At 31.2% G+C, this 17,250-nt stretch overlaps 1 protein-coding gene across 1 annotated transcript; it reads right to left on the bottom strand.

Moving 5' to 3' along the window:
• Positions 1-11,703: 11,703 nt before the first annotated feature.
• LOC112286045 (putative inactive patatin-like protein 9) lies at positions 11,704-17,030 on the bottom strand. The gene is made up of 9 exons (XM_024527570.3): positions 16,693-17,030; positions 15,308-15,612; positions 14,285-14,721; positions 13,770-14,179; positions 13,480-13,603; positions 13,281-13,355; positions 12,991-13,108; positions 12,737-12,807; positions 11,704-12,551 (listed from the first exon to the last, which is right to left on the bottom strand). The coding sequence occupies exons 2-9, from the start codon at positions 15,387-15,389 to the stop codon at positions 12,183-12,185; spliced, it is 1,686 nt and encodes a 561-aa protein (XP_024383338.1). The 5' UTR covers positions 15,390-15,612; positions 16,693-17,030; the 3' UTR covers positions 11,704-12,182.
• Positions 17,031-17,250: the final 220 nt, after the last annotated feature.

Raw genomic sequence — 17,250 nt, 5'->3', positions numbered from 1 at the left:
CACATGGGTTACAGTCTATTTCATATATATATATATATATATATATATGTGTATAAACCCCTCTCAGATATATGTTTACACTCTCTCAAGAACACAAGATCCCATGCCTGACATGTTCTTTGGTCTATACATTCAAACCTCTGACTTTTACAAGACATCACAACATTATTGTGGTATTTGTTCACAGCCCTAGCTAATTAAAAAACATTAAATTCCCAATTTACCAATTGACCTAAAATGACTCCACATTTTCTTCCACAATGCATCCCTCCACATTATGTAACAGACTGTGGCTCAAATGATTGGTACCCTGATGTGGATTATTCTGACACCATTTTGATTAACCACATGAACATCATGCCAAAACGTCCAAGCAAATATGGCCTTGATGCCCATTGTGAAAACGTCAAATTTATTCCTTTTCAAGAAAAAACTATTAAAAAAAACAGGTTTCAATTATTATATGATCTGTGTCGATGACTTGGTGGAGTACTCACAGTCAGCTTTTCTAAGCATCATCTCAAACACTGGCACACTCCAAAAAATAAGATCATACATATTTATTTATTTATCCAGTATATAGATATAGATATACATATATATATATATATATAAACACACAAATATGTATATATATATATATATATATAAATTCTTACCCATTTCCATAGGTCAAATGGGCTGACATGGGACTACATTCATAGACATGTGGACACTAATTGTTATTGTGCAGACAGTTCAATAAATGAAAAAGGATATTCCAAGCAGCCTAAATATGGTAGTCCTTTGATGACAGGTGAATAGTTTTCTTCCTCATTAATGGAATGAGATTCTGTGGACCTCATGAAACGCAATCTCATTCTTATTCATGAATTTCCAAAAGTTTTTGAAGACACGGCATAAAGGTTTCACACCATCAAAAAAACTGCGAGGATATAATTAGTTTCAATTGTAGATACTGTGACTAAAATTACGGGGTTCCATTGAGTGTAATATTCACATACATACAAAACTACACATTATCTAAGTTTATCTTTGGAGACAAGCAACGAGAATCCGCAACTATGCTGTAAATATAAGTAATACACCCAAGCATAGATGTGTATCAATGTTCATTGTTGAAATTTCCAAGTTCCTATTCCAATCTTCTTCACTGTATCTATCTATGTACATGGGTCATCCTAAATTAATACTGTTATTATTATTATTATTATTATTCCTAATTTTATTTCAGTGCCAAAGAATTACTACCATGTATGGATACCTTTCTATATATATATATTTATATGTGTGTGTGTGTGTGTGTGTATTCATTCTCTCATTCTTCGTTTTATTTTTTTTCTTTCCTTTTGTTTTTTTTGTTTTTTCCACTTAAAACTTATCTGAAACTGTTTGGATTGGACAAGGTCTAAGCATGAACCACTATTTGGAGGTCAATTTCTCATTACTTTTTTATATTACACTATGGATGGCACCTCCTTCAAATGCTCATGTGCCCGCATGGCATTCTTGCTTATGTGGCACCACCTCCAAGGCCTTTGAGTCCATGTGGCATATAAATGATCCCCAAATGCCATGCCAAGTGCCATGTAGGCTCAAAAGAATGGGCTCATTTGGGATAGTATGCAAACTGGATTGGACATGAGTTTTAATGGTTGATAGAGCATTACGTGGTGTGCCTTATCAATACAATGAGCATTTCTATATTATATTGACCAAGGGTCAAAATCACACATAAAAAATAATAATAACAAACTATAAACATGTAATGTAATGACCCTAGGAACGGGAATAAGTAGCCTTTTTATGTGGATCCATGTCTATAAGAGAAATAGATTTGGCCATGATGCTTTGCCTTTCTAAAATAGAGGGATGGGGTCCCATGTTTTTTTGAGCAAAATGCTTTATAACACTAAAATATACAAACTTACATCAATTAAATATATTTATGGGAGTATAAAGGAAAAAAAAAGAAAAAAAAAAGGAGAAAAGGAACACATCCATGCAAAGGAAGTTGTCAAATTATTGCACAAACTTCTATGGACTTAGTTTCTATTTCTTTTTGACAATAAACTTATTCATTTGAATCAAACTTTGTTGATTTTTTAAAGCATTAATTCTTTAGTCAAAACTAATGTAATCAGAAGTTAATGGAAATTGTATGTGTGTTGTCCTAAGAGTTCTTTTTTTTGGCACAACTTTAGTGCAAGTCATTGCCCAAGTTTAAAGTTCTGCCCTCATCGATTTAGAAATCTACATTTTGGTTTAAATCTCATATTTTTCAAAGAATTAGGACTTTTCATAAAATTTTAATTGAATATAAACTAAATGTTCTTAAAGCTTAAGAAATTGTCTATTTTTATTAATCTGTATTTATTATTAATAAATATATGATTTTATTCTATCGTGTTCATGAACAAAGTTTTATTTATTTATTTATTTATTAATGGCATAGAAGATTATTGTATTAGTAATGCTCCGACCCTCTCATAAAACAATAGAGGTGGAACCTTTTGCATAATGTATGTTTAAAATTTATCATTCCTCAGAATTGTTTTAAAATTTAAATTGTTACAAGTCATCCATTGGTTATATTTGATAACACTACATTGTTTGAAACAAGCAAATCATTGAATGCTATACCATTATTTTAATTTTGTTCCAAATATTTATAAAGAATACCACCCAATATTAGAGAATTCAGTTAATTTTTTTACCATAATTTTTATGTTTGTAAAGTAAAAATAGTATAATTTGATTAAAAACTATATCAATTTACTTTTAATTTTATTTTAAAATATTATTGACTTCATTTTGAGAATTTTTTGACGTAAATTTACTTCTAAAACATTTAGTATAAATCAAAGTTTTAATGTGGACATGCATCAAGATTAGATTGAGAGGCTATCTGGATCACTCTTTCTTCATGATTCTTGTTATTCTATTAACTCAAAAAAACTAATAAATAAACAACCTCTTTTTACTGCATGGACATACTTTTATGCCGTACCAATAATACACCCAAGCCAAAAGTTTTTTTAACAAGCTAGACATCAATGAGATTAAAAGATAATATAATATTATAGTGAAAGAAAAAAAAAAGAAAAACAAAGAAAAGAAAGAAAGAAAGAAAGAAAAAGTACAACATAAGAACATCAGCTAAGTTGAAGCTAAATAAAGCAAAAAAATGAATAGGAGTGTCTACATAGTGGTTCTTCTTTGAAGATACCCTTCTTTTTTGTGCTTGATTTGTTGGCTTTGATTAGCTTTTTTATTGCTAATGTTTTAATGTTGTAGTTCTTTTTTTTTTTTCTTTTTTTTTTTTAATACATTTTTTTAGCTTCATTAGTAGCTAGCTTATTAAAAAAATTGTAGCTTTATTCTGTTGTTGATGTACCACAAGAAGGTATTGACATAGTAAATAGAAGGTTTTTAAATAATAAAAAAGTAGTGTTCACCTAATATTTTCTTAAATTAATTGTCTCATTTAGCTCACATGTAAAAACCTAATTTTCTATGTATTCTCTTATCTTTTTTTAATCAAAGTTTTATTTTTGTAATCAAACTTACAATTGTACTTGATGCAAAATTCTTTAGAATAGAAGTTTTGTTGTCAACTTGTTTCTAATGATAGAAATCAACAATGTTGAGTTGAATTGAAAACTAACATTGATATAATATAACACTATTTAAAGTTTTGTTAGAGATGATCATTGAATCTTAACCAAACTTATAGCAAAATTTAGCTAAACTCTATATTATTGAACTATGAACAAATCTATGTCTATACTACCAAAGTTTGAATTGGAGGCTCTATGACAAGAGGTCTAAATTTTAAATCAAGAATAGTATGTCTTTGTAATATGCTCTCTTTTAATCATGCGCATTTCAAACTCAAATGATTTAGCTAATGGAATATTTATGCAATAAATTTAATATTTATGGTAAAAAATATGTTTCTTTTTAAGAATATTTGAGTATCTGAAATATAATATATTATCTTTTTGCAAAGCATAGATTTAAATTTTTAGTAAAATTTATAAAAGAAAAATCCTGTTATTATTGCTAATTACAATTAATTTTTGAAATTATAATGCTACTATTGCTAATTAAAATTATCTCTAAATGAGAGATTAAGATAACATATAGATCTCTAAACCACATAAAATAATAGAAACAAATAGAAGAAGGTAAAATTATGTTAGATATTTAATATATTTCTTAAGAAACATCAACAAAAATAAATATAAGAATATTAAATATGTATATAATTTTAATGTGCACCTTGTAGCTATGAAAACTTGTTTTAATTTTTTTATGTTTAATAAGCCAAAAATTAGTCTTCACTTTATTTTATCACATCTTTATGAGATAATTAAATCGCAATTTTTCAACCTCAATATTTTTTTTACCTAAGTTATTTTTTATTAGATACATGACCAACATCTTAAATAATTTATCACAAAAAAAAATCTTTATTAAACTATGTACAGGTTAATTTTTATATTTTAAAATTTTAAAACTATTAATCAATTATTTTTTGAGAATATTTATTAAACATATATCATAATGTATATTTTTAATAACTTGATTACACATACTCAATCTGATTTTTGAAACATATATTTTTATTTATTTACTTTTGTAATTAAACCTGCCCATCAAAAGTATATAAAATCATTATGGTGGTTGAGAATTACTCTGTTTACCACCACTAAAAGAATTTTCTAATTTTATTCATTTGATTATCATATAGAGAAATGCCTTTTCATCAACTTATTTAAAATAAAATTTGTAATTTTTTCTGCTTTATTTATTTTTATTCTTTAATTTTTAAGTTTTATGAGTTTTTTTTCCTAAAAAAATCATAAATACCACATACATAACATAATTTTTTGAGTTTTTTTAAAATTTAATTCAAGGTTTTAATCTATTCTTAAAACATGCAAGGTTTACTTTTTTAATTAATTAATTATTTGTATACATATATATATTTTTTACAATAAATTATTAATTATCTATCACATTAATAATCTTAGTACATTGCACTTCTTTAAAATATTTTTACTCTATTCTATTTTTATTTTAATGTAATTCATGATAATTTTTTTTGTTTATTACAATCAAAGAAAATATATAGTTCACCTTGTACATGGCAATATATCCTCTCTTATATTGGTGTCTAACCAATGTTGCATCATTTTTGGTTATACAATTTTTTTATTTTTTATTTTTTTAAATTAAAATTTCATATAATATTTTGAATGCCATAAACTCCAGAATATGATTTCATAATAATCATAGTTCTCAATAGAAAAATCAAGTATTTAAAGGATGGTATTCAATTCAATGACAAGATTTTTATGATGGTAACTACTATCACTACTAAGTTAAGAAGTGTAAATTATCCTACAAGGTCCTTGAATTTTTTGATTTTTTATTGGATATTTTTAGAAATTTCATAATTTTATAATATTATTATGTGCTTTCAAAAGATAATATTAATAAAGTTCTTATTATTGTTGATGCTATTAATAATCTTTTTTTGTATCAATTGGGGTTTTCTAAAATCTTATATGTGTACTTTGAATATCTACCTTAGAAATGCCTATAAAAATAGACTTATCCTTTTTTAGGATGATGCAATATTTATTTTTATTATTTTAGAAATTTCAGTTTATTATCAACAAAAAATTAATAATGAAAAATAGATTAGAAGATTTTTACTCAATTTTATTTTCAAATATTTGTTATTAGATTTAAATTCCAGGATTCTTTTAATTAAAGTATCCAACTACCTTATATCATAAATTTCAAGGGCATAATTTATTAAATAAAAAAAATTTAAAAGAGTTAGTATCTTAAAAAAAAATATCAAAAAAAAATAGGAGATACATATTTTTTTCTAGATTAATTTTATATCTATTATATAATTACTGAAATAATGACTTAGGTAAATATTAAAGAAATTAAAGCATAATTTTTTTGTAGTATAAATAATGCATTTCTTTTTATGAACTTAATTAATAATATTGTGTAAAATAACATTCTATCATGTTTTGGTTTAAAGAATGATTAATTTTAAAATTTTAAAGGAATAGTATTCTAGCACACAATATTAATAGGATACTGCACAGTAGTATTATATCAAGTAAGTTGCTACCAAGAAAACATTTTATTGGTTTCTAAGCAACTGGACTTTATGGTTTCTAATGGATGTCAATGTACAAAATAAACATAATAGAAATAGAATAATACAAAACTTGTTCAATATGCCTTCCTACATAATAAAATTTTACATGATATTATAAAATACTTAATTCCAAACTACTTATTATCCATATATATATATATATATATATACATGACAACAAAAATCGTGTGGAAGAAACTTTCATTATAAAACCTTCAAATTATGCAGCCAAGAAATTCTTTTTTATTTTATATAGATCGAATAATATTTTTCATAATACATAGAAATTGAATATATTATTTGTATATATATATATATATATATATTTGATTTTATAAAAAATTACGTATTTAGAGCAGAATTAAATCTTAATATAAATAAGAAAATACCTAAATATTCAAATCAACATATCTAAATTAATAAATTATTGAAATCATCTATTCTATTGATGTAAGCTAAATAATTATTTAGAAGATTTATACTTAAAGAAGTTTAACTAATTAAGGTTCTTCTAGAAGATGCTTCATAAATACAATTACATTTTAGAAACTAAATCTCATCAAGTTACAAATAGCTTAATAGAGTAAATTTGGTACTTTTTACTGAAAATGATTAATTTATATTTATACATCCTATTTATCAAAAATATATTTATTATTTTGACAACATTTAGAAAGGACAATGTAGATTTAACAAGACCAAAAACTTAACATTTTTTTATTCTAGATAAGACAATACTTATTCTAGATTTCATTAAAATTAAAAAATTTCTTGAAGTAACAAATGTCCACATTACTTCAGTAAATAAAAGTAAGTAGACATAGGTAGATTATGTTAGGTGGATATACTATTCCCTACAAAATTATAAAGATTTTTTCTCCAAGCATATTAGATCTTTAAATTTCTAAAAGTAAGCCACATGATTATTCAAATTTGTTACATAAGTTTCTTACTTTCAAGAAGCTATGCTGCAAGTATTATATGACTTGACATTTAGACCACAAGTCTTTGGTTCTTAGGAAGCTTCTACAAGGGCTGCTTGGTACTTAATATACAGAGACTAGAGTGATACCATCTTCAATCTTGTCAATGTTTTTCTTTATATTTGGTCTTTGTTGAAGACTCTTTAACATAATTGTATTTAGTAATATCTGTTTTGATTCTCTTCTATCTTAAATCTATGTCTTTTCTCCTACTTTCTCTCTTCTTCAATGAGACAAGAGTGAATTTATTTTTAAAAAATGTTGTATTATTTAAAATCAAAACACAATACAAACATGCATGGAGAAATGAATCTGGACATTTGTTTTTTTCATGATGGGTAGAACAATTTTGTAAAAACTTGGGTCTATTTATTATTCCCCTTTATTTATAAATACATGTATATATATATATATATATGAGTGTGTCCAATGTAGATGATATTATTACTAAAAGCTTCACAATTCGCTTGAGTTCTGTTGGGTCTCATGACCGCTGGCCCAGAGAGAGAGACAAGGACCTGTTCCCGTCCAGAGTAGTATATATATATGTATATATGTATGTATGTATGTATGCGGTTGCTATTGATTAATTACTCCCTTGCAGCCTTGGAGACCCATACAATAGATTCCACCAAGTCTGGGTCTTAATGAATGAGACCCAGTCCAGCCCAGCCAGTTATTTTGCACTATCCAGTCTTAAATGAGGAGGCCCCACCAGGATTCTTCTTCTCCTGGTCTTGGTCTGAATGAGAGAGAGAGAGAGAGAGTCTCTGCCTGCCAGGTTGTATTCCCTAGTGGGTTTTAACTGAGACTTGACATGTCTCCACTATGGGTCTTCATAAGACCCATCAGCTTCCCAGTCTCTGTCTTGGCAGCATTTGCAGATGTGAGAATCCACTTGGGCTGGGGGAGGGGGGGGGGTCTTCATGCCTGGGAATTGAAGACTGGAGAGTGAGTACGAGATTGTTGGTGATGCAATTGTGGGTTTGTGCAGAGAGGCATCATTGATAAAAACTATTTATATATATATATATATATATATATATAGATACACATAGAAATGTGGGAATTGATATGTTAACTGGGTTTTGGTCACAGTATCATTTTGTGTACCACATAATTTTAACACATAATCTTTTTCTTAAATTGACATGTGCCCACATTACCCAGATTACGTATATACATATCAAATTAGCACAATATCATTAAATTGATATGTGTGCAAAGTATTTTATTATATAGTATACAATAAGATAGTGTGATTAAAATTTGGTCAATTTAATAAAAACCCCAGTCAATGTATCAATTTTGTGTGTGTGTGTGTATATATATATATATATATATAAATATTTATATATATTCATTTTTTGAAAAAATATGTATTTTTGAAATTTGAGTTATTCAATGAAATGAAAGGTGGTGCATGTAAATTATTTAAAATTTTCAAACTTAAATCAAATTTTATATTTTTTTATTATTATTATTATTTTTTAAGATTAAAGATAAGCATGTCTACATATGATTTCTAAGTTAACTTTTTTGTTAAAATCACTTTTCTTTAAAATTATTTTTATTCTACTTCATATATTTAACTATAATTATAGTGAAAAAACTCAAAGAAAAATAATATAAAATTATTAATAATTTTTAAACATAAAATCCGAAGCATATTTAAATTAAATAAAAGATATAAGATTCGATGATAATATATCTTTGTGTGTGTGTATGTGTATATATATATATATATATATATATATGTTCATTTGTTAAATAATAACAATAGGTATTTAAATATGTCTATGTATGCTTCATATTAATACTATTTCTAATTAAATAATATCAATCATATGTAACTTAAAATGTTTGTAAAACATATAAATAGAAAAAATATTTATTTTAAAAAATGATTATTAATATTAATGTAAGCTAATAGCAACGAATATTCATATTTTAATTTAATTTTAATTTTATTTTATTGAATATTATATATTCTTACCTATTGATTTAAAAAACTAAAAAAGTACTAATTTGAGGAATCTAAATACCAAAATATGAATACGTATATATATATATATATATATATATATTTTAAAAGAATCTTTAGATATAAAATTTCAAAACCTTCTACAGTATTATTGGTATTGTGTTTGTTATAAGTATTATTTTAAAGGCACTTATATATTACTAATTTAAGTTAAATTTTCACGTTGTTCTTAAAAATATGGCTTTAACATCAATATTGTTGGTTTGATCACCATTATATATATATATATATATATATATATATATATATACATATATAATTTTTTTTCTTTTTTAAAGGTAATTAAATGAAGAAAAATATATTTAGTAACTATCTAAAATCAAATAACATTTATATAAGAAAAATTGATTAAAAATTAAAAAATATGTTAAACAATATTATGCATATATATATTTTTCTTTTTAAAAATAATTAAAAAATAATTATTATTCTTAATATTATTTAAAATTATTAAATATTTTGCCTGATATTATCTTCAGAAATATCATGGATTATCAAGATGTAGACATTAATAATAAAAAATTATACTATTGATTTTCTTAAAGTTATTTTACCAATAAATATATACATATATTTTATGTTTACTGTACTTTTTTGGTAACTTGTTAGAATTATTATGATTTATCTTGGTGTCTTGGTAAAAGTTTTTGTTTGTAGTACTTTTAAAATTAGTTCTAAGAAAAAAAAATGTACTTGTGTATTAAATAATTCAATTTATAATACATACAAATTCTTATTTATTTCTACTTTTGAATATTGAAGTATAAATGTTAGTAAAAGTTATGGTTCATAATTTTGATATAACATTGAAAAACTGCATTCATAATAGAGAAATATATATATATATATATATAGATATATAGATATATCTGTAAATATTTATTCTATATTTGAAAATATAGAAAATTATTAAATATTAATTTAATCTATATTAATTTTTCTATCACATAATAAAAATTATTTAATCAAATACCAAAAACTATGCTTATCTTAATAATTTACATACTCAAGTATATAAAATAATTCTTTTGTAAGTATTTATTTATTTCTTTATTGATATGAATATAAAGAAAAACATCAAAATATATATATACATACACATATATACACATATTTGTATTTATTTCAAAATTTTTTATTTTTTTAAAAATATTTATTAACTTGTATACTTTGCATAATATACAAGTTAATATACTTTGAATACTTAAGTCTAAATGTCTTATAATTACATTAGTGAATGTGGTAAGTGTAAAAGTTAACTTTTGTAACCTTGTTCTGGATTTATACACAATTTTTTTTAAGAACAATTAAGTAATGTTTCTAATTATAAAAAGAAAAAAGATGCCTATTCTTAAAATAATTTTTTTTTAAAATATTCTTTCTAACCATTGACTTTTTCCCTCGAACGCAATTGCTGAACAAAGTTATAAGCAATCAATTATACTAGAAATAAAAAGCAATGAAGCATCAACAATTGCATTGTATTATAGCATATATAATTATGCGTATGAGTAAACTTCAAGCAATGCCAACTTGTATTGCTATTATGAACAATGTAACAAATTCTTAGAGGATTAGCAAGACATAAAAAAAACTCAATTAATAATCTACTTTCTTGGACAAAAATGACATAATCTATTTGAATTTTTTGTATTTTTTTGCTTCCTTGTTTTTTCTCCCATTGCAATTTTTATTATTTTTAACAAATAAAATCACAAGAACATTTTATTGTTAACTCATAATAGTATGCAACAAATATATTTAATATACAATAAATTCAATATCCAATGATTCTTCTTGTTATATCAATATTTTGGAATAACTCTTCAAGTGATAACCATTTAAACCATTACAAACAAAATTTGAAACAAATCTATGGTAAACCTTGCCGAACAACAAAATTAAAAGTTGCAAAAACGTTATATAATGCGCATATTAGCTAGTTAGGTGGTTACCATTTACACATCCTTGGGAGGCTCTTTTTCAGCAAAATTGAAACTATATGTAAAAATGTACAAAACTATTGCTGAATTGTACTGCAATTAATTATTGGTGGAGTTTTCAGTTCGAGATTGTGTGATCCCTCCATGCACGACGAAGATATTCAGAATGCAGAAAACAAGGAATGAGCGGAGCATTAATCCAAGAGACGATTGTGCGAGTTAATTAAATGGCGACAAAAGGGTGGAACTCCTGCTTTTGTGTGACAATAATTCGACCCATCTTAGAATTTTTTGACATTAACGTATTACAACTCCGGCCCATTTTGTCATTCAACAGCTTGCTCAGGGAGCAATCATTGACTTTGGGGCTCAGCTCCAGAGATGGAAACACTTTTAGACAATTGACTAGTTGAAGTCTCAACACGAGATACAATACCCATTGTTGACAAAAGGAAAATGAAATTCGTTGCTACAGTGAAAGTCAAGCCAATACAAGCTGTTCGGAAGAAAGACGGCAAATCAAGAATTTTATGGTGGAAATAGCAGAGAAAGGTGAAGTTGAAAGTAGTTAGTTTGAGAATCGTCCACATTCGTGCTGTGTGCAGATTAGTCTACAGGATGATAGAGCTCCACATTCAGTTCTATCTCGTGCACGAGACTGAGCAACGAAGAGCGTTCGTATATGGGGTGCACGCTCAAGAAGACTTTGTTAGACTCCCGAAGTCAATCTCCACCAAGGTTACAGTGAAATGTCATTGTTCTAGATAGTATACAAAATTTTTTTATATTTAGCGGAGACATGAGCCTGTAAATTCAAATAGATGAGTAGACCCAATTGACTAATCTGTCATTCTACAAAACCACCTCTATGCAATGAACAGCAGCTTTGATCGGGACAAGAGAGTCGAATTATTTACATCGACGAGAGCTGCGCCAATGAAATGAAAGGATGAGATTTGACTTCGGAGTATCATGTAAATAGGCATGAAAATCATCAACACATGGATCTGAAAGATGGGCTAGAATCTGAAAGACCTTGCCTTCTTCGACCCACCGAAGTCCTTGTGATGCTCGAACATATGGGCGAAGAAAGGGGAGACCATTTGGCCTTGGGGACCCATCACGTCCTGCTTGTAAGGCGGCAGCGAGTGGTCAGAGAAGGAGGGGTCCTTGGGAGGCTCCTCCCGCAGCTTCTTTTGAATTATCAGTTGATCTGCAAACCAGGAAAGCCGTTCATCAAACGTTTGTTCCAATGTGATTCTGTCCCCGTTTTCGTTCCGCATGACCGCTTTCTTCTGTAGCAGCTCATCAGTGCACTTTATCAAATCTGATATGTTCTGGGGTGTGCAGCAGTCCATAAGTGCGGTCTTATTTGGAAGTCCAGAAAGCTGTTTCACACCACTTTGTATCAATGAACTATTCAACAAAAGAAACTCCAGGAACACCGAACTTAGAATATCTCGCCGTACAATAAAGAACTATGACATGTTATAGCACTAGGAGAGATTAAATGAAGTAGTAAAATGCAAAATTACTCATGTGGCATCACGAAGGACACGGCAAGGAGTTTCACCTGTATCCGCAGATAGTTTTCAGCACAGTTATGCCCAGCAAAAGCGGCAGATAGTTGATAGTCCACAGTATCTGAATAAAAATGATGATGTGAGATCCTTGATCAGTATGCAACATTTCTAATATCAGAATCTCTGCAAGGCTTTCTCTCAGTGATCTCAAATGCATCGCTTAGGGAAAAGGACATTCTCTCCTAGGGTATGCTTGATGATGAATTGATATGAATAATTTGGGTGGCTATGCGACAATGCTCACCAGAGGTGCCGTCCATCATAATACTCATAAGAGGCCGCAACCAGCCTGACATTCCCCACTTCTTCGCCTTTTCCAGGTTGTGCTTGTTGTCTGCTTGTCCAGCCCCCAAAGACAATATCTGCCAATCCAACAAGAGTATCCATATATTAACATTAGCATTACAAACCTTAACCTTGTGTGTATTGAGAGTAATACTTCAAGGAACTTACGGTAAGTACTGAGCAAAACTAAATTCACATGAATATTGAACACAGTAGAGATTTGGAAGATGATCAGGAAAGTGTGTGCACCAAGACATCGTTGAGGCTCGTTGCATATGGAAAATCTTCGTTGTTAGCCAATCCATGGGTTGTCGCAACCAATGCCTGTCATAACAAAAGAAACACTTGACATGGACAGATGAACCCTATTATCTGTGATTGTTCTATATCACATGGTTTGTTTCAACATTGGCAGTTGCTAAGAATAAAGGAGCATTAGGGCTTGTACCGGATTATTTTGAATAGCGCCTCCATCAATCATAGTACCCGAAAACTTGCCATCAACAGAAGTCACAAATGCAGGCGGGAAGTACGTGGGTGCTGCAGCCGTTGCACGACAAGTTTCCCATAAACTGAAATCCCACAAAAATGGTTAGAGTGAAAAGGAACGAATTGTAGAGAGTATAATTGTTCGAAATGTGTTCTGTCAATAATGAGGATATCTTACAGTAAAGTATGCCAATACGGGATTGGAAGTGTATTGCAAACGGCAAGCTGATCAAGCTAAAGAAGCCTCACGTGAAGTTACGGCTCGGATCATTCGCTGCAGCCTGGCGAACAAAGAAAAATGGAGTGGCTCTTGAAATGTCGAAGGAGGTAATCAGAAGTGGTTTTAAAGCATCCACCAAGGTGAGCACCTTTCCGTTTTTCATGATGGTGTGCTGCTTCAGCAGATCCTCAAATCTTCTGGGCGAGTATTTGGGTCTATAGAACTGCCGCACCGAGCCGTGAAAGGGGTCGTACCACCGTGGGCGGAAAATGTATTCACCATTTTTGGAGTAAAATTCACAACATCCTTTCGCTGAAAATTGAGGGTGGCCCTTCTCATCCGGTACCACCAGCATAGTGGCCAAAATGGCCCCGGTGCTAGTGCCAGTAAACAAATCAAAATAGTCACTCAAATGCACTTCTTCGCACCCTAGCTTTTCCTGTCCACAGAGATACATCACAGCTCAGAACCACACAATTTTGAAGGCTCGTAGTTCAGAAAGAGCAAAAATTTGACGACTTAATGGATGAAAATGAATGAACACCTGTATAAGGTTCTCTAAACGAGTCAATGTACGTGCTGCAATAAGCCCCCGTATGCCACCACCATCCATACTCAATATACACAACTTTCGTTTCGTGGGTGGACCACCCTCCCCAATAGGAAGATCTAAGAGGTCACTATCCCAGCCTTGTAGCCCTGATTTGACACCTCCAATTGGCCCTTGCTGTATATTGGCTCCAGCATCGGCTTCCATGGGCCTGGACGGAAACGTGTCCAAGAAGGACCGGATGCCCACCATGGTAGCGCTTGACATGCGAGCGATTCCGGCATCGTCTTTGTAATCAAGATTTTTCTTGGGGTAGTTGTTCAAGTCCTTCATCTTCTGGTTTTCATCAATGGATACCGCATGGTATAGACGCTTTGGAATGGTTGCACTCTCTCTTCTCATCTGATCAGGGAGTTTCACGTTTGCCGACCCTGCATGAGACCATCTCCGAGAGACTGAGAGTAATACAATCATGAGGAAACTCAAGTGAGAGCGGACATTGCACTCTTGCTGCTATTAATTTTCTAAAGCCTATGCCTCTAAGTAATCACAAACTGGTCATACTGCAGTGCATTAATGAGCACCTTGGTGATTACAAAACCTATATAGAAACACTTCAACTATTCGCTGATAACTTCATATAACAGACCTCCTAGAATTAAGCCGAACCCAAACATTCTCTGCTAGTAATGAATACGAAGAGGGAAAACCTTGCAATTTATGAAACTCTTCTCCTAGAAATTGTATGTTTTCAATATCCAGCTTGATATTATTGTGGAAATTCAAGACAAGGATGAGGGTACCCGTTCCAGAAATACTCCACTAATAACTTCAAAGATGTACAATTCTTTTAAACCCTGATTCTTGCCTCACGGAGAGCGTACGAACGCCTCATTCATTGGGTGTACCCAGATCGAGTAATGGTTTACTGTGTTTTTGGAGCACTGCACTGTAAATTGAAGTTCTCAACAGCGTTCAAATCGGGGTGCCAGGAACACAAAGATAAGTTGAACGTACCAACTTGGGTCTTTTGTGGTGCAGGTCGAGTTGTAAAATTCGAGGGCGCTGCCTCTTCTGCCCCATCTCCGCCCTCCTCCATGTCAGAACTCCCGGTTTCGCCACAAAAGCGAGATAAACCCTACGTCTCCAAGCCTCAATCTTGCAGGCAAAACAAAAACGAGAATTGTGCTACATCTCTCCCAGCACTAATCTTGAAAAAATTCCTACAAGCAAACTTTTGTGCACCAACCCTTACAAAATCAAGGGTCTACGTCTTCAACAACTCTACTTGGCAGCTTACAGCTCATGATCCTGTTTGAAATCTGAAAAAAAAAATTAAAGAAAAAGAAAAAGAAAATAGCAATAGTTCTAGTTAAATTTCTTGTTGTAAACGTGCGACTTTCCACTATACTCTCTTCAGAAGCTACAGATTAGACACAACTCTCGCGGCACAACAGCATTAAAAGACACAGCAAGACATACAAAAAGAAAATCACCTCACAAGCTCTCGCCTACCGAAGACCTTCCAAACCTAAACAAGCACTCATGTAGACGTGAGCGAATGGAATGAAAAGCTAAGTCACCCATTGCAGTGGGGCCCCAAGATAACATCTCAAAGTCTTCACAGCATTGGGTTGTCATGCCAGACGAGTGCGAACATGTGACCCACATTGGCTTTCGATTCGCTCTACTCCGCAAGCGATGACATGCAGCCGGGTTCATACTCACAAAGATCCCAGCAGAATTTCGGGAGGTACTTTCCAAGTCAACCAACCAGTGTGAGTCAACCCGAGAATGAAGCAAAACAAAAAGGCAGAGATTTTGAGACGTTGGCCGTTGACGTCGTCAGTTTTTTAGAGGCCTATTCATTTCCGAGGGTTGTAGGATTCCGACATACCCAATTACTCCCTAACACGCGGAAGACAGAAATAGGTCGAGTTACCCCAATCAACTCTAATGGTGACACTTGTATCACTCATTCGACTGCCAAGCATCAACTCCACCTGGTCTGTGAACACAGCTTAAACCCCCATTCTAGGTTTCTCATGACACATTGCACACGGTTTCGGCTTTCAGCATAACAATTCTACAAGTGTATGTGTGGCACGTTAGAGTGGTCAGAAGCGTCTCTAGAAGCAGTGAACGTTTCAAAAACCATTGAGCTTTCTTAGTAAGTGTCATCGAAGTAGCTTTCGGAGTAAGACCAACTAGCTCAGCCATTCAGGTTCGTAGTTCTCCGCTGCCGTGACTGCGATGCAAGATTTTCCTACCCAACTCATGAATTATCAGTTTGGGATTAGTTTCAGCGCGTTTAGGGTTTCCTTTTAAACTGTTGCGACTATTGTGTTGCTGCTGCATCTCCCTCTGTCAGAGCATGTACACCCCCTGTCACGAAGGCGCACCTTGTGTACGAGGATCGGTAAGTTGTCGAAAATCGCATCTGATACTCCCCACCCGCTTGTATTGATTGCAATGAATGTACCCACATGCTAATCCGACCTTCCTTCTGAGGCACAACGTCTCCCTGGATGGTTTGGATCGCTGTCTGGAGATGGCCAAGGTAAGTGACAATGTGGGGCAGCTTTTCTTGTTGCTAATTGCTCTTCGCTCATCGAAGCACATGCCTCTAGTTGATCACAAAAGAGTTGCCGACATTGGAGACCGAATGTGGTGCATCGACAGTGGGTTTGTTTGAAACAGATCAGTCCTCCGAATGAAGCAGCAGTGGCATTGCACTTCTTTGCATTGCCACCAATGACCAGCTCGACTCGATCATAAGTTATAGACATCGCCATGATCTGTGACGAATGCAGATCCGAGAAGTGGGTATGTCGAAACGGCGTTTGAATTTGGTGGGTCTTGAATCGAATTGCTACCGCAATGCTTGCTTCAAATGATACGCATCGCCGCGGGTGTTCAGCCTGCATCTCGGAAACGATGTTAGTAATATTTTCCACCGT

The sequence above is a fragment of the Physcomitrium patens genome, chromosome 8 (assembly GCF_059467195.1).
Source record: "Physcomitrium patens ecotype Gransden chromosome 8, ASM5946719v1, whole genome shotgun sequence".
NCBI lineage: Eukaryota > Viridiplantae > Streptophyta > Bryopsida > Funariales > Funariaceae > Physcomitrium > Physcomitrium patens.
Note: the sequence above shows the minus strand (reverse complement) of the source record. Positions and strands in the feature narration are given on the sequence as shown.